At 43.3% G+C, this 18,745-nt stretch overlaps 1 protein-coding gene across 1 annotated transcript in view; it reads left to right on the forward strand.

Moving 5' to 3' along the window:
* TAF1B (TATA-box binding protein associated factor, RNA polymerase I subunit B) overlaps positions 1-18,745 on the forward strand; it is a 169,225-nt gene that overhangs the window by 115,832 nt on the left and 34,648 nt on the right. Inside the window, exons 9-12 of the mRNA XM_073568208.1 lie at positions 6,374-6,521; positions 11,100-11,277; positions 13,748-13,791; positions 16,386-16,476. Coding sequence (XP_073424309.1) covers positions 6,374-6,521; positions 11,100-11,277; positions 13,748-13,791; positions 16,386-16,476 — 461 coding nt within the window. The remainder of the gene's footprint in view (positions 1-6,373; positions 6,522-11,099; positions 11,278-13,747; positions 13,792-16,385; positions 16,477-18,745) is intronic.

An 18,745-nucleotide genomic window follows, 5' to 3' on the forward strand; every position in this document is an offset into this window, starting at 1 on the left:
CAGACGCAGTTGTCCTTAAAAGGAGTATGTCAGCGGGTTTTGCTATGTAATCTGAGAGCAGCACAATGTAAAGACTAAGCCCGCTTCATCATTTTTACCTCTCTCTGTTCTTCAAAAGTTGGGAGGTATACTTTAAGCATTGTTTTGACTGCCTAGTTTATGCTGTTTTACAAGCTGCTTTGAACTGCTCCTGTACAAAATATCTGTATTTTAAACGCTTCTTACAAACAGTCACTTTCTGACCACAGAGGAGGAAAGCAAAGAAGCTCGCACAGGGGAGAGTAAGAGTATGGAATCTTGCTAAAGCAGCAGCAGTTCAAAGTAGCTTCTGAAAGAGCATGAACAAAGCAGCTAAAACAACGCTTTCAACATGGTGTTTTTAGAGACAAGGAATCAAAATGAGGTAATTGAATACAAAGATTCAGAACTTTTCAAAGGCTGATAAATTTAATTAAAGGGGAGGAAAAAATGAAACCACAAAAAAGAAAAATAACCTGATCTTTGAAGGGTTTAATAATTGCATTATGATTGTTTACTGTCACTACTATGGGGAAGCATACTAACATTGGAGTTGCGACCACAACCGGACCTGTCTAAGAGGAGGGGTACACAAACACCATCTCCTGTTTCTACTGGATGTGCATCCAAGGATCTGTCGGCTCCCTGCACTGCAATACAATCGGAGACGACTGGCAGCTGACATTGGTGTGCTTGTCACAGGAGGTGCATGGCAGTGTCATCATGCTCCGCCCTTGGGTGGCACCACAAAGTCCTCTCCAGGCCGTGTGCTGGCTATTGAAGAGGGGAGCGGATGGGGGACATTATACCAGGAAGAGGCCAAAGATGGGGGACATTATACCAGGAAGGAGCTTGGGATGGGGGACATTATCACTGGCAGGGGCTCAAGATGTGGAACAATACACCAAGAAGGGATATTATAAAGATGTTATACCAGGAAGGGCCCAGTATGGGGGACATTATTATATAGGGGCGAACACATGTTTTTATAGAATCTAGAACACAAGGGCACATACATCTGTCCAGCATGCAGGTGGGGGCCCAGGTCCAAATTTTGCACTGGGGCCCATCTCGCTCTAGTACAACACTCCATACTGAAGGTGGGGTTGTTTAGCTCCCTTTCTCCCATTAAATCCATCCTCAATCTGCCCCTATATAAGTGAATGCTACAGGCAGCCATAGATTGCTCCATGTCCTATGGTCCGTCTCGACTTGATGGGCTAGTGAGCATTACAGCCCTGGCGTCACCAGCTGGCATCTGTCCACTGACACAGATACACTGGAGTTTCTGTGCTTGGAGAGCCCACTGTGGGCTTGGGTGAGGCTCTCCCTTTTCCATAGTAGCAGGAAGTAGGTGTTTGGAAAGCTCATTGTGCTCAGGTTTTAGTTGGGAGTAATCTCTTGTGTAACAGAAACTCTAGCTTGTCCTTACCTGTCTCAGGTATGACCTAATCGAGAACACAAAACCCAGCTATATTTTGTGAGATTTCTATAAAACTTTTATTCCCAGCATTTCTTTCTAATGCCGTTTTTATGCTTTTAACACCTCTAAATGTGGGGGGGGGGGGGTCCAATATATAATTGGCATAGGAAAGGATTCATTATAGCTCCATAGGCTTTATTTATCCTCCATCAATACGGACTGGATGTCTGCTTTCCTTAAAGGGAAAGACAAAAAGCCCAAGTGGCTTTTGTTCTATCGGTTAGAAAGCAGAAATTGAGCGGGTTGCCTAATATCTACAGCGTACCTAGATTCACATTGTCAGACTTTACAATAACATTTCTTTTTCTTCCTTTTCTTGGGGACAAAGCAATTCCAATGCGAAGGAGCTGAATAGTTAGTCAGGCATAAAGCAGTGCAAGAGATCAAGTATAGAAATAAATGGCATCCAAATAACACATTTTGTGGCAGGGCCACCACGTAGGAAATATGGGTAGTAGCCCAAGGTTCCCAAGTATGCGCCAATGGGGCCATTGTCTTTAATGGGGCCGGCTAAGTCTTATTGTGCTCCGTTGGCCGTATCTGCATCAGGTGGTGAGGTGGGCACTAGTGATGAGCAAACGTGCTCGAATAAGGTGTTATCCCATGCTCAGGCGCTAACCAAGGGTCTTCGGCGTGCTCGAATAACATGTTCGATTCCCCGCGGCTGCATGTCTCACTGCTGTTCGATAGCTGCAATACATGCAGGTGTTGCCTAACAAACAGAAAATCCCTCCATGTGTTGTGGCTGTTGAGCAGCCGTGAGACATGCAGCCGCGGGGACTAGAACATGTTATTCGAGCGCACCGAAGATACTCAGCACAAGAGCATGCTCAGATAACACCTTTTCTCTAAATGACAGCTGCTGGAGTAATCTGCTGAGGCCCTGGCTTCTGAGACCCCTGGTAGCAACCATTGGGGGTCTACACTTAGTGTTCTTATGCTCACATAGGGCCTCTTTTGCCCTAATAAGGTTAGGCTAAGACATCGTCCCAGGGCGACCACATTAATTTTGAAATTGGATTGCAGTGGCAGAGATGCCGAGGTCTCAGAGCGTTACTGCCTGCAGTTGTGCAAAGACCACACGTTTCTACAGTAGAGCGTGAACGGAGGCCAGTCCCGGAGTCTGTTTATTGCATGACGTTTTACATTCACTTCTATTGGACTGGGATACACATACGATGTGTGCCACGTGACCCTTCCTTCTCCGGTGAACTGTCCAGTATTTAATTGATGATCTATATTTTTATAGATATTCTGTCTGCACATGTTGAGTAGATAACGAGCCTAATAAAAGTCATGCATGGAGTGCACTTTGGGGTCTGGCGGCATTGCTCCACCCCGTTATTGACCCGTGCTTGCATTGCATTAGTTTACATTGTTTGCAGAAGACGCATGAGTCATTACTCCCCGCTGATACTTGCAGACTGACTCCCTAGTAAATGCACCGCTTTATTACCGTGCAGCTTTTTTTTGTTATTAGCTGTACCCATCATTGAAAAGCTGAGGATTATATGGCGTGGGTGGAGAGTATAAATACAGGCTCTAGGTGTAACTTGCTCTATGAGCTCTTTACTTGACAGATACATTAATTTATGCTTTACAAGTATCTTTTAGAGTTGAGAATTGGTCTATGTGAGTGCCTGCAAATAGGCACCGGAACCATATCTCAAGGATCTGTCACCCGTGACTCTCCAGCTTTTGCAAAACTACAGCTCTCCGCATACTCCAAACATGGACATAATGCAGAGATTGTGCTCCCTCTATAACCTATTTAGACATGAGTTTAAATTAGCATTTCTCTCTTCTAAAAAATAATTTCCCCAAAATATTATTTATCTCTGGTCTAAAATAAAATTCTAATGTGCCAGATTTAACTTTTTCTTGGATGTTTTTGATTAAAATTGTAGTATCCATAAAGGTTTTATTCCCACAATGACATTATTTTTGTTTACAAAGCACAGTAGCTGCATGACTATTGTTAATATACAGTACAAGCCCAATATGGAGTTTCTTTCTAATACCTTTATTTCTTTTTTTCATCTCCCCCCTTCCTCATGCAATCAGCATCACATAGCTGAAAAGGGTGGTCCTACTTTTCACTTCTAAAACTACATTTGCCATCACCACCCTGCTTCTCCTCAGTGCTGCAGGCCCCTTCCTCTGCTCTCCTGTCTGCTCATTCATAGACATTGAGGCTATGTGCACACGTACTTTTGAGAGCTGCGGATTTGTCCCCGCGGATTTGTAAAGAACAGCAGGTAAAACCGCAGGTCAAAAGTCCTGCGGTTTACCTGCCGTTTAGCCCTGCGGTTTCACACCTCATAATGGATAAGGTGTGAAACCGCAGCGGAATCCGCAAAAAGAATTGACATGCTGCGGAGTGTAACCCGCGGAAAAATCCGCAGCATGTGCACAGCGTTTTTGGTTTCACCATTGAAAACAATGGTACTGTACAACGCAGCAGAAATTGCTGCGGACCCGCAGGGCCAGAAATGCTGCAGACCCGCAGGGCCAGAAATGCTGCGCAGCAGAATCCGCACCGTGTGTACATAGCCTGATAGAGTTCAACAGGAAATTTTCATTTCTATGGATGCAGTGACCATTGATGGTTTTTAATTTAGTGATTGTGACCAAATTGTTATTAGGATTTACAAACTCCACATTTCATTGGTTCCTTGCAGGTTTATAGGGATCTTAGGAGCATGATCAAGCAAAGAATAGCTATGCTGTGCTACAACACTGCTGTCTGGGTACTGGGGATGCAGTGAAGGGGTCTTTGGGATGTTTTATTGGACAGGGTCATAGTTTTTTTTTATGAATTAAAAAGGGTCATTAGATGAAAATGCAGCTGATATCGGTGGGATCTTTAGCATAGCTGTCCAGTGATACAACTGGACAGTCAGATGTTTTATTATACAGGGTCACTGGGTGCATCTGAGTATATACAGTCATGGCCAAAAGTTTAGAGAATGACACAAATATTAATTTTTACAAAGTCTACTGCTTCATTTTTTCTAATGGCAATTTGCATATACTCAAGAATGTTATAAAGAGTGATCAGCTTAACAGCAATTACTTGCAACGTCAATATTTGCCTAGAAAATCAACTTTATCCCCCAAAACACATTTCAACATCATTGCAGCCCTGCCTTAAAAGGACCAGCTAACATCGTTTCAGTGATTGCTCCATTAACACAGGTGTGGGTGTTGATGAGGACAGGGCTGGAGATCAATCTGTCATGATTAAGTAAGAATGACACCACTGGACACTTTAAAAGGAGGCTGGTGCTTGGCATCATTGTTTCTCTTCTGTTAACCATGGTTATCTCTAAAGAAACACATGCAGTCATCATTGCACTGCACAAAAATGGCCTAACAGGGAAGAGTATCGCAGCTAGAAAGATTGTACCTCAGTCAACAATCTATCGCATCATCAAGAACTTCAAGGAGAGAGGTTCCCTTGTTGCCAAAAAGGCTCCAGGGCGGCCAAGAAAGAACAGCAAGCGCCAGGACCGTCTCTTAAAAGTGTTTCAGCTGTGGGATCGGGCTACCAGCAGTGCAGAGCTTGCTCAGGAATGGCAGCAGGCAGGTGTGAGTGCATCTGCACGCACTGTGAGGCGGAGACTCTTGGAGCAAGGCCTGGTCTCCAGGAGGGCAGCAAAGATCCACTTCTCTCCAGAAAAAACATCATGGACAGACTGATATTCTGCAAGAGGTACAGGGAGTGGACTGCTGAGGACTGGGGTAAAGTCATTTTCTCTGATGAATCCCCTTTTCGATTGTTTGGGACATCTGGAAAACGGCTTACCACCAGTCTTGTCTCATGCCAACTGTCAAGCATCCTGAAACCATTCATGTGTGGGGTGGCTTCTCAGCCAAGGGAATGGGCTCTCTCTCAGTCTTGCCTAAAAACACAGCCATGAATAAAGAATGGTACCAGAATGTCCTCCAAGAGCAACTTCTCCCAACCGTCCAAGAGCAGTTTGGCGATCAACAATGCCTTTTTCAACATGATGGAGCACCTTGCCATAAAGCAAAGGTGATAACTAAATGGCTCAGGGAACAAAACATAGAGATTTTGGGACCATGGCCTGGAAACTCCCCAGATCTTAATCCCATTGAGAACTTGTGGTCAATCATCAAGAGACGGGTGGACAAACAAAAACCTTCAAATTCAGACAAAATAAAAGCATTGATTTTGCAAGAATGGACTGCTGTCAGGATTTGATCCAGAAGTTGATTGAGAGCATGCCAGGGAGAATTGCTGAGGTCCTGAAGAAGAAGGGTCAACACTGCAAATATCGACTTGCTGCATTAACTCATTCTGTCAATATAACCTTTTGCTACTCATAATATGATTGCAATTATATTTCTGTATGTGATAAAAACATCTGACAAACACACATAAAAACCAGAGGCCAGCAGATCATGTGAAAATATAATATTTGTGTCATTCTCTAAACTTTTGTCCATGACTGTATGACCGAGAGCAATAGAACTAGTGAAGGTTGCATCCAGTGGCAAAAGCTTATCAGCTGTGCTCGCACGGACCGCTAAGCTCAGTGATTTGGCTACAGCGATGCTGCACACTGTCGACATGATGCAGGGAGCAAACGCTGGACCCAGGGCAGGCGAGTACCTGCTATTTTTTTTTTTGTTTGTTTGTTTTTTATTATTATTTTACGCATTTTACAGCCTTCTAAAACCAGAACTCTTCTTCATCATTTTCATATATATATATATATATATATATATATATATATATATATATATATATATATATGTATATATATATATTTTTTTTTTTTTTATTAAAGGAATTACACTGAATTTTATTTAAAACCTGTACATTTTTCATCATTTCCTTTACAGGACTTCCCAGTGTACAAACGAATCCTGGATATCGCTCAGGACCTTGGAAAGTTTCTGCGCTTACCCCCATTCCCTCCAGTAACAGACACCTGCTATTACCACCCTAAAGTGCTCTGTATGAAGTATCTGATGGAAGTGAATCTTCCAGGTATTTATTTTTTACTTGGGAGATAGTTTTCTTTTGTTCGGCGATAGAGAGCTAATTAGCTTGATCTTGTCAGCACTGATTGGACAGATCCGAACTTCATTGAAATGGAGAGCAAAAACACCCTGCTGATTTTTGTTTTTTTTGCTTATTTTTTTATCTATACAATAGAGGACCCAAATAAACGAGAATTAATGATTTCAGTTCTTTTTATTCAAGATATCCTCTAATGGACAGGATTTTGATGGGGGATTAATGTTTTCAAGATGTTATGCACTTGTCCCGATGGTTTTCACACTGTTGGATACATTTTTTTTATATTCTTCTGAACTAATGCTGTTACGTGCCTCCAGCTATTTTTTCTTAACCTCTTCTACATCCTGAAAACTCTTTCCCTTTTGGGTTTTGCTTCATTCTTCGGAATAAGTAGTAGTCACAGGCGATTAGGTCGGGCAAGTAAGGGGGTGAGAAACCGTTGTTATGCCGTTTTTGGCCTAAAAGTGGTTGCTTTTCATCGCTTTGTGGGCAGCCGCGTTGCCCTGATGAAGCAGCTGGTCCTCCGATCTCCACAATTCCGGTTGTATTTTTCTCACTGCCTCACACAGTTGCTTCCACACTTGCAGGTAGTAATGGCCATCGGAAAGCAGTCGTGGAACAAATTTTGCCGCAATGTTCAAATCTTCAGTTAGGATTCTGCAACAAGGACTCCAGGAAATTCCAGTTATTTCCTACAATTCGTCGATTATTTTGCAACAATAAAACATGATGGCATCACGCAGTTTTCGAATATTTTCATCTGTCCTATACAGTGGGTGGTGTAAGCGGAGGCATCTGAACGGGGTTCATCTTTACGTGACATTTGGCCACTTCTAAACCAGGCAAACCACACACTGAGAGTGTTGGGAGGAACGTAAAAAAGTTGTCCACCACTTGGACAATTTCTTGTCATACCCCTTCGCTTGGCCCCAATAAAAAAAATAAAGCTTATACTCGCCTCTCGTACTGGCTCTGTTCCCGCGTCATTAGAACTGGCTCGCCCCGGCGCTCCCGGGCTGACACTTGACGCTGTCGCCAAATCAGCGTCTCCTGTCGAATTGAGCATGATGAGGAAGTCAGAGATCAATCGAAAAAAATCCAGCGATTGGCGTATGTTGCTAAAAAATAACTTTTATTCCATAAAAGTAAAAAACACCAACATGTTGCAACCGGCCCTATGACACACTAGTGGGAAAGGCACGATCAACACGTTTCGACTTTCGTCTTATTTACGATCTCAAGTCAGAAATCAGTTGCAAAAACCTATATGGAAAAGAAATACCATAAGTAGAAAATATTTACCATGCAATGAATAACATAACCAGATAATGCCAAAGAACCAAAGCAAGTATTCAAAGAAAAGAGATATAAATATAATACTTTATTATTGAATGTAAAAACTTAATTACACTACAAATAGGAGATAAAACATGATCATAAAAAATGAAATCTAAAACAACAATTGTATGATGGGGGCAGGATATGTCAAATCAATGGGTAAATTATAGGTAACAAATCATCAAATAGCAGAGCGCACAATTCCAAAATGCTGTATATAAATGAATACTAAAACCTAAATTAATTAACAATGCGTAGTGCATTAATTATAAAATATTGCCTTCTTATTAGTATATAATCATATAAATATAAGGCAAGAAAATTAGGGGCTGAGGTATACAGCAAAACGGGTAGTGTTAAAAATCAATGGGATAAATGCGTCAAGGAAGTATAAGTCTATAATGGTAGCCTGAAAAAGTGCATAATGCAATCCAAAACATAAGGCTGTATGTAGAGCTGATGGGACCTAAATGGCAATCAGATGAAAAAAATGCATTGTAACAGCATAATACCAACCAAGCTGACACACCACTAAAACTCGCGTTTCGCTATCGCTTCGTCATGGGAGTCCCCAGACCTCAACCCAATCCAACATTACTGGATAGAGTTGAAGAAAAAACTTGTATACATACCCAAGTGAGGTGACCAGGATGCACCAACTTTGGGAATGTATAGAAGAGACTTGTGATCAGATATCGGTCAAGACATGGTTGAATCTGATCGAGAGCAGCTCAGATGGTTTCAGACAGAGTGGAAAGCCAAAGGTGGATTTACAAAATACTAAAGTAATAAAAAATAAAATTTCGATTTTTAGGAGCAAAATAGTAACAATGCAGTGACCTGACAAGAATCTGCATAACTAATCATATGCTAAATAGGTCTAAGTCAAAATTATATATGTGAGATAGCCAAAATGATTGTCTATAAAATGATGGCAGTCTCACGTTCAAAGCCGTAGTGGATGGTGAGATACAGAGCCTGAAAGTCAAAAGTTCAAAACACTTTTACCGATTTGAGCAAAGTCAATGTATATGTGTGTATATGTATATATGTGTGAATGTGTTCACCATATACATGGGTTTGTGTATGTATGTATGTATGTATGTGTGTGTAATATATATATATTGTTTACCTTCTGAAGCCTCTGCATTGCACTGTCTAACGCTAGCTGCAGAATGAGTTCTCTGAGAATCTGTCAGTGAGCTTGTTTTGACGTGAGGGCTTACAACTCTATTGTCTGTCTTTTTCTGGGCTCCTCTCAGATGATTTATGACCCCAGACCCCATCCAAGTTTAGTGTGTCGGGACACAAAAATCTTGTAAAAGCCAAACAATGCTAAATTTGTAGCGAAACCCAATTGCAAAAATAGTTAGTCCCAGATACCTGCATTTAAGTAAAAGTGTTCTCAAAAGAGGACAAGCCCTTTTGAGGGTTTAGATATGAATTACTTAATAAATTATTAATTTCTCCAGTCTCGGTAATCACAGTGTCTTCCGCATAGAGGTCTTTGGGAATTTCCGTCCTCCGAGCCCTTCAGGCAGGCCGCTTCTTCCCTCCGGCAGGGCATTACTTCTTTTTAGCTCAGGTGAGAGACTGCGAACTTTGCTGATGTCTGATGTTTCTGGTTAGACTGGAAATGTAGGAATTGAAGAGCTTTTTCTTACTGTACGGCGGAGATAAGTGACAGCCTGCATGTTCTGCGTGTTTACTGCACACAGAGGTCAGCTTGTGTCTGTGTTGCTTGAATGACAAACAGGTTGTTCGGCTTCTGACATGTCGTTAATTATCGGCTTGGCTCATTACCCCAATGTGGCGGACGTTTAGATGGGGTTTCCATGGATGTTAGACTCAGGTGTACATGTTTTGGCACCGTGACTGCTTCCTTGGAGAGCATATCCGCTTGGATACAAGCCTTTTAAAAAAAAAAAAAAAAAAATTACATGGTAATTTCATGACCGTCACCGCGGGCCATGAGTTGTGCACCAAAACGGCGTTTATCAGATGCACCCTGAAAGGGTTTGTACGTAGTACTCACCGATAATGATGTGCTGATCACCGGAGGGGCACGCTGCTGTGACCATGCCGATCCTGACTGCCGCAGCGGTTGAGCATGCACACTACCGCTTCCTTCATTGTTTATGGGACTTCCGGCAAGTACAGGTCTTACACATACACATTATATAGGCTCTATAATACCGCTCCCAAGTCACCCATAAACTTGCACATATGGAACAGCACACCGTGCATAATAACTTAGACACTTTTATTCCCTCTGGACATCTGTAACAGCGGCCTTATTTCCTTCCAAGAATTGTTGCATCTATTGTTCCCTTAGAGAGAACCTTTCATGTCCCCAACCTCACACAGGGTTAATGTGCAGGTTAATAGCGTTTCAGTGCTGTCCGGAAACCCTACTGAAAACCCGGCTACCAGGAGAAAATTACCTTTATTCCTTCCAGGAGCTGCTGGCTTTCAGTTATAGGGGTGTGCCCAATTTTGCAACAGTCACTGCTCACTACCCAGTAAGTGGCGGCAGTAACCACGCCCCGACGGCACTGTGATTGTCAACTCGCTCTGCACAAATACGCTGATCCTTGAGCTGTCAATCAAAATGCTGGTGTGTCCTTACAGCCGCCACTCACTGGGTATGGAGGGTACGGTATTGGTACGCCTTTATGACTAAAAGCTGGCTGCTCCCAGGAGGGAATAAAGTTAAATCATGCCGAGCTTCTATTAAGGTGGAATTACAGCATTGTAATGCTATTTACCTGTCGATTAACCCTATATCTGCAGGTTAACCACATTTGGGGACAAGACAGGTTCCCTTTAAATTTGCATATTGACAGTACTGAGGCTGGTGAGGGACCTGGGCAAAACTCTACAAGAAACAAAGGAGGATCTGTAAGGTAAATGTATGCTTTCTTTTATTACAAAAGTGCAGGCCGAGCGATTTAAAAAAAAAATGTATATATATTAATAATAAAATGAACCACCCCTTTTAATATGGACCATATAAGGAGAGGTGATGGGTCCTGGTGGTCTCAGATAAAAGAAAATAATATCCTGTAGTTTGACCAGATCTGACCTCTTTGCTCTTGTAGTGGTCACACAGTAACGCTGCAGCACTGGATTAACTTAGTTGGGTTTTTCTTTGTTTTTGTTTTACAATTTAATTTCTTAGAATTACTTTTATATTTTCTTGTTCAGATGAGCTGCATAATTGGACCTGCTTTGTGGCAAATAAGGCCGGGCTGGACAAAAGCGAAGTCTTGACATATAATCCCCGATTAGGACTAAAGAGAATGATCCCATATGACATACAAGCTGCGGCCATAATAGTCATTGTTCTCAAGTTAATATTTGGCCTTAACGATGACTTGGAATGGTAAGCCCCAAACGCATCTCTAACTCATGTTCAATCTCAGCTTAAAGGGGTAGTCTGTTATGGAGAAAAACCTTTTCAAAAGCTTATTGCGTTAGTCTGGGAGTAGGTTATCAATAATCAATGGGGCCGAAACCCCCACGAACTGCTGTTAGCAGGGCCCGTGGCCCCCCATAAGTACTATAAGTACAGTGGGTAAAAATAAGTATGTGATACACCGCCGATTTTGCAAGTTTTCCCACCTACAAAGAATGGAGAGGTCTGTAATTTTTTATCGTAGGTACACTTCACCTGTGAGAGACAGAATCTTAAAAAAAAATTCCAGCAAATCACATTGTACGATTTTTACCTAATTAATTTGCATTTTATTGCATGAATTAAGTATTTGATACAATAGAAAAGCAGAACTTTATTATTTGGTACAGAAAACGTTGTGTTTGCAATTATAGAGGTCAGACGCTTCCTGTAGTTCTTGACCAAGTTTACAGGGATTTTTGCCCACTCCTCCTTACAGATCTCCAGATCTTTCAGGTTTTGGGACTGTCGCTGGGCAACATTGAGTTTCAGCTCCCTCCAAAGATTTTCTATTGGGTTCAGGTCTGGAGACTGGCTAGTCCACTCCAGGACCTTGAAATGCTTCTTACGGAGCCACTCCTTGGTTTCCCTGGCTGTATTTCGGGTCATTGTCATGCTTGAAGGCCCAGTCACGACCCATCTTCAATGCACTTATTGGGGGGGAAGGAGGTTGTTGGCCAAAATATTGCGATACATGACCCCATCCATCCTCTCTTCAATACAGTACAGTCATCTTGTCCCCTTTGCAGAAAAGCACCACCAAAGTATGATGTTTCCCCCACCATGCATCATGGTTGGGACGGTGTTTGGGGGTTGTACTCATCCTTCTTCCTCCAAACACTGCGAGTGGAGTTGATACTAAAAAGTACTATTTTTGTCTCATCTGACCACATGACCTTCTCCCATGCCTCATCTGGATCATCCAGATGGTCATTGACTAACTTCAAACAGGCCTGGACATGTGCTGGCGTGAGCAGTGGGACCTTGCAGGCCCTACAGCATTTTAATCCATGAGGGTGTAGTGCGTTACTAATGGTAATATTTGAGACTGTGGTCCCAGCTCTCTTCAGATCATTGATCAGATCTTCCCGTTTAGTTCTGGGTTGTTTCCTGACCTTTCTCAGAACCAGCCTTACCCTACATGGCAAGATCTTACATGGAGCCCCAGAATGAGAAAGATTGACAGTCATCTAGTGTTTCTTCCATTTTCTAATAATTGTGCCAACAGTTGTTACCTTCTCATCAAGCTGCTTGCCTATTGTCCTGTAGCCAATCCCAGCCTTGTGCAAGATCTCTTTAAATTTGTCCCTGGTGTCCTTAAGGTACTGTCACACTTAGCGATGCACCAGCGATCCCGACCAGCGATATGACGCGAAGTTGTCTCTAGTGAGCTGCCACACAGGCAGATCTCACCAGCGACATAGCAGGGGTCGGGGGTCGTTACCTGTCAGACGAGGCGATCCTGACGTCCTCCCGCCCGCGTCCACGCGTCGCTCGTCGGCGCCAGCAGGAAGCCCAGCAGGAAGCTGACTACGAGAAACGGTCCAGGCTGTTCTCGTGCGATCAGCGATAATCAGCGGGGGAGCCGGTTGGAGGTAAGTATCAGACAGCGATATCACTAGCAATATCGCTATAACGTCACAAAACCAGTGATGTTATAGCGATATTGCTAGCGTTATCGCTTTGTGTGACAGGCCCTTTAGACAGCTCTTTGGACTTGGCCATGGTGGAGATGTTGCAGTATGATTGTGTGTGGACAGGTGTCTTTTATACAGGTAAAAAGGTCAGACAGGTGCAATTAAAACAGGTAATGACTGCGGAGTAGGAGGGTCTGTGAGAGCCAGAATTTTTGCAGGTTGGTAGGTAAGCAAATACTAATTTCATGCAATAAAATGCAATTTAATTATTTAAAAATAATACAATGAGATTTTGTTTTTTTGTTTTACATTCTGTTTCTCACAGTTGAAGTGTACCTACCATAAAAATAACAGACCGCTCCATTCTTTGTAGGTGGGAAAACTTGCAAAATCGTCAGTGTATCAAATACTTATTTTCCACACTGTATATGTGTGTGTGTTCAATGCTGGAGTCACGGTGGCTAGGAATCGACCAAGTTATCGGGCTTATGGAAACTGCTGAACTCTTGGCCGTTTCCAATGGTCTCTGACAATCATTGGAGTGCCCTTCACAGGTCAGGCTGCTTGAAGCATATAACAGACTTTTTTTGCCTTCGATTTATTAGATTTAACCAAAAGATTTACATAAAATCTTTGGCCAATTTTAGGTGTCTAAACTCGCTCTTAGTGTTAGGGTTTTCATGGTTTTTTTTTTTTTTCATGTTTTTAATTTTTCAATGTTTACTCTATATGCTCTTTACTTGTTTTCTCATATCTTCCAGGCAATTAGCACAATTTGCTGAAAAGAAAAATAAAGTGCAAACCGGTAAGGATCTGTGTTTTGTTTTAGACATAAGGAAATAAGGAAAGCAACAGAATCACTGCTTGGTTTCACTGAGTCACATTACAAACCCTTTTATCTGCTCTAGTGATTCTCGAATAAGGTGTTATCTGAGCATGCTCATGTTCTAATCGACTATCTTTCGCATGCTTGGAAAAAAAACATGCATACATGTGTTGCGGCTGTTGAACAGCCACGAGACATGCAGCCACGGCGACTCAAGCATTTTTTTCGAGCATGCAGAAAATACTCGATTAGGACACTAGGGATGCGCCCCAGGGGCTGTGGGATACTCTGTACCGGGCCCGTTAACTTCAGTAGGAAATGTCATAGTGGCAGTGACCCGGTCCGTGGCCCCGGGCGGTCATGTAAATTTGGTGTGTAATTAAATGAGAAAAAAGTTTATATGTGATTCGTGACGCCACCTGTGGTATTCTGGTCAGAGGTGACCAGCGCTGCAATGCCGTTCCCCTGGGACCGTTCGTATGACGCAGTTGAGGTGAAAATGGCTCTCCACAGGTAGAGCAGTAGTCCCAGGGCCCTTGAGACTAGTTTTAGAGGCGGTGATGTAATGTGGAGTGAAAATGGAAGCAGTGCTGGGTTGATGACGCAGGAAGGAAACAGATGACGCAGTTGAATGTACTTCCAAGACTTTACTCACAGTTCTGTTCTGCAGTACAGATGCCCGCCTCAGTGCTGGGTTCTTTAGGTGAGGGGTCCGGTCAACTCCCAGGCAAATGAGTACACCCTTCCAACACTCCCTGTCAGTATGTACCTTCCCTGGCCATCTCCACAATGCTGCTTTCCACTTTCCTACATTTCAGCATCTCACAGTCAGTGTCCCAGGCCAGCTGCCGCGGATCCTCTCCGATAACGTGACCCAGGCGTTTCTTTGATCCTATGTGGCTGCCTTTCTGGCGAAGATAACTGTGGTAATTCGCTGTGGCCCATAAAGTAGCCACAGCTGCCAGCTTGCTAGTTAAGTCACGATGTACACTCCACTAGGCTAGGGGCTGAGACCCTTCTGGGACCTGGATTCTTCCCCCACCTGACGGCTATCAGCGTGGGACGAGGAGCCCTACGGGGAGCATTCTGCACCCGTGCCTCTTAAAGAACCACTCTTTCCTTCAGGGAGCTTTCCTTCAAAGCCTATCCGTCCAGCAGCTCCTCCTGACAGGAGCTGCTCCAAACACGTCCTTTCACTTCCCCTCCTTCTGAGGGAACTAGTGATGTGTCGTTCGCGAACGATCCGACACAGAGCCAGCTCCCTGCTGTGAACGATGGGAGCCGGCACCCCAGTGTTCGGCAGATGTAACTCCGCCCACCCGAACAAAACTCCACCCACTCAGCAATTTAATTGGTTCCTAGAAAGTGGGCGGGGTTTAGGATGCCGGAGCAGGTATGCAACAGGGATCCATTTAGGATCCAAAAAGAGCCGGCTCTTTTTGGTGAGCGGAGCCATAAGAGTCAGATCACCAAAAAGAGCTGGACTGCCCATCACTAGAGGGAACTCACCAACTGACTACAAATCTCCCTCTCTTTGCCTAAGCTCCGCCCAGCTCCCAACACTCTTCATGAACCAAGCAGGGGCCATAGAGGGTGCTCTGCTGTTCAAAGTGTGTGTGGGATGCAGGTGTGGAGTGTGGTCAGGTGTCCCCATCTTACCTGGTCGTGAGATACCACACCTCTGGGTGAGGTGCAGTACCTCTGTGGCGACTGAACCCTCAGGGGTGCCACATTAGCATGCTCGGATAATGTCTTATCCGAACATGCTCAATCATCACTAATCATCGCTCTTCCTCTCATAGTATTGTCAGCTCTTCTGTACTGCCCTTACCCCCAACACTGCTTGTCTGGAAATGAGTCATTATAACAACAAAAGTCCAAAAAATGAGCAGGGCACTTCAAACATCAATAATCCAACCAGTACCTCATATGTGCATGCACATATGAGGGACTGGTTGTATTGGAAATGAGTCATACTTATGTCTGTTGCACTCAAAGCAACTTTTGAGCATAACAGGCACCACTGTGGTCACTGACACAGCTCTAGATAGGCAGTGTGGGAGATGAGGCAGTACCTTAGAGCAGACAGTGCTTTGAGAAGAGGACATCGGATAGAAGAGTTTGCAATTTGACACAGCTAAACTCAGCTGTGCTGCTTCCCCCCAAGGGAATCCTATCTGAAAGGTGTGAATCATCTGAAGGAGAACTAATGGAAGGTCTATTAATATGACACACCCAAACTTAGCTGTGCTGCTTCTTCCACACAGGGACCTCCCACCACTTTCTAATCATGCACGAGGTTAAACCAGGAGATCAGAATTGTACCATTATATCTCACACACTGAGATACTTAAGCTATTGTGGATACTTGTTTTTTTTTTTTTCTACTGTTTTGTTCCCTGCTTATGATTTGTCAGCATCCAACAGGGAGAAGAAGTGCATGTCCCCAATTAAAAACCTCTAACACCCACATTGCCCAACATTTCTCTCTGATGTCTTGCATTGGTGTTCACTCTCTCCCTTATAGAGAATGCATGTGGTCAATATTAATACATCCTGGTTTAATTTTTCAGATCTCATAAGATTTGATTTAAAAAAATGGTACATGACCATGAGACCGTGTTTGGATGAAGCGGCCATGAAACTAGAGGAAGAACAGGCCAGGTAAATGCTTTTATTCTGGTTTGTGTCACATTGTGTGTGGTTTTGGAGTTGTGAAGAATAAGGAAGCAAACACAAAGAAAATATATAAAGTCCATGCAGATGCTGATTTTGGTCTGATTTGGACCCAGGGATGTATCACAGTATTACTAGGTAGATTTCCATTTTAGAGCTCTTGGAAAACTTCAGTGACATTTGATTTTCGAGCTGTAATGACCAAAGATATTAACTACATCATCTTTACATAAAAAGATATGACTAAAGCTGGCAATTCAGCGGTGCCAGATGGCCAACTAATGTGTATATGGACTCCCGGTTCTTTCTCCACAGAGGACATCCTACTTTCCGTTCAAAGCACAAACTGGTAGTCTCTGTAGTCTGTGCTGTGAATGGAGCAGAGCCAAACACCCTCATGTGACAGCTCCGGATCACAATAGAATTCAAACTGGAAAAAAAACTGAGGTTTCTTCATTTCTCACATGCTTTTGCAATGTTTTAATAATCTGTGTGTTCCAATTCATAACTAATGATAAAGTGGTGTCATGGTCACAAAGTGTATAGAAAAGTTGCAGATTTTTTTTTTCTTTGAGATAAAGAGCATCTGTCACCAGATTTCATAATTCAAACTGCATACATTATTAAATTGATCTTCGATCTGATGACGCTGCTGTACTTCCTCTGAAAAAAAAATTCAGTGCCGCAATCCTATTTTTGAAAACTTGTTTGGCAATATTCACAAAATGCTTATTGTTGGTTGAGGATTATAAAGCCATACTAATATGGATTTTAATAGTATCTACGCCAGCATCATCAGGTCTAAGAGATCGATTTCCTAATGTATTCAGCTTTTACTGAGAAATTGTCACGAAGTGACTGGCACTGTGTGACACGACACCTCCTACACTCTCCTGAGGATGTGCCCTGCTCTTACTAGCGTCCCTATACAGGTTCTTTCAACCTTTCGCCGAGCAGGATACCTTAGCCCTCACTTGCCCTGCACCTGTCTCTAAGTAGGGAATTGGCAAGTGAAGACACTGGTCCCACCGCTGCATTAATACAACACAAGGTAAGGATAGACAGATAGCAAAAGGAACAGGGTAACAAAAACCACACTTAGTTTTCTCTGCTGCAATGCACCGTCCAGCAGAGTAAGGCACCAGATAACAGCATTCAGCTGAAGCACCACTGCACCGGCAACCTCCTGTCTTTAGCACGGTTGGTATCCAAAAGGATCTGTATAACCAACAGTCAGCTGATGCATCAGGTACCTTTTAAAGGAAGGTTAGAGTGGACACTACCTGCATCAGCAAATTCAGCCGCAATGTAATTATACCAGCGGCCACCGGGGGGAAAAAACACGGGTATTACATACCTGGTAATGTGTTTTTTCATGAGACATGATGGCACCACGAGAGAGGGGATCCACCCAATGAGGACAGGAAACCTTCAAGATAAAAGGGGCGGCTCCTCTCTCCGCATCGGTTGTTTTTCAGAGCACGACAGGAACTCCGCAGGATAGTGTACATATAAATAATACGTCCTTTACACTACTAAATGTCCGACACCCAAGGGAGTGTATAATGCTAATAATGCACCCAGCTAATGATGTGATCAATAGGGAGGGAATATAAGGGTGCCATCATGTCTCATGAAAAAACACATTACCAGGTATGTAATACCCGTGTTTTTCCATTCTACATGACGGCACCACGAGAGAGTTACTGAGATTTGTATTCTCTTAGGGAGGGATCACTGCTTGTAACACTCTTCTCCCAAATATGAGATCAGAGGTAGCAAATAGGTCTAACCTATAATGTCTGACAAAGGTAGACGGAGCGGACCAAGTGGCCGCTTTACTGAATTGGTAAATGGGAGCGTCTGCTCTCTCCGTCCAGGAAGTCGTCACGGCCCTCATGGAGTGGGCTTTTAGGCCTTCTGGAATAGCCCTGCCTGCACTGTTATCTGCTGGCATAATGACCTTTCTCACTCATCTAGCTATAGTTTGTCTAGAGGCTTTTAAGGCCCCTCCTTGCCCCTTGGAATGAGACAAATAATGCCCCCTGTTTTCTCCAAGGTCTCGTTACCTCCAAATACTGCAGGAGACATCTCATATCTAGGCCATGAAGCCTCTCCTCCTTCTGGTCGTTAGGGTCAGGACAAAAGAGATGGTAAGGTTATCTCCTGAGCCCTATGGAATTTTGATATCACCTTGAGAAGGCATGCTGGATCTAATTTTTAACACAACTCTAAGGGTACCGTTACACTTAGCGAT

Source organism: Dendrobates tinctorius, unplaced genomic scaffold (genome assembly GCF_039654945.1).
Source record: "Dendrobates tinctorius isolate UK_male_01 unplaced genomic scaffold, ASM3965494v1 ptg000021l, whole genome shotgun sequence".
Classification (NCBI taxonomy): domain Eukaryota; kingdom Metazoa; phylum Chordata; class Amphibia; order Anura; family Dendrobatidae; genus Dendrobates; species Dendrobates tinctorius.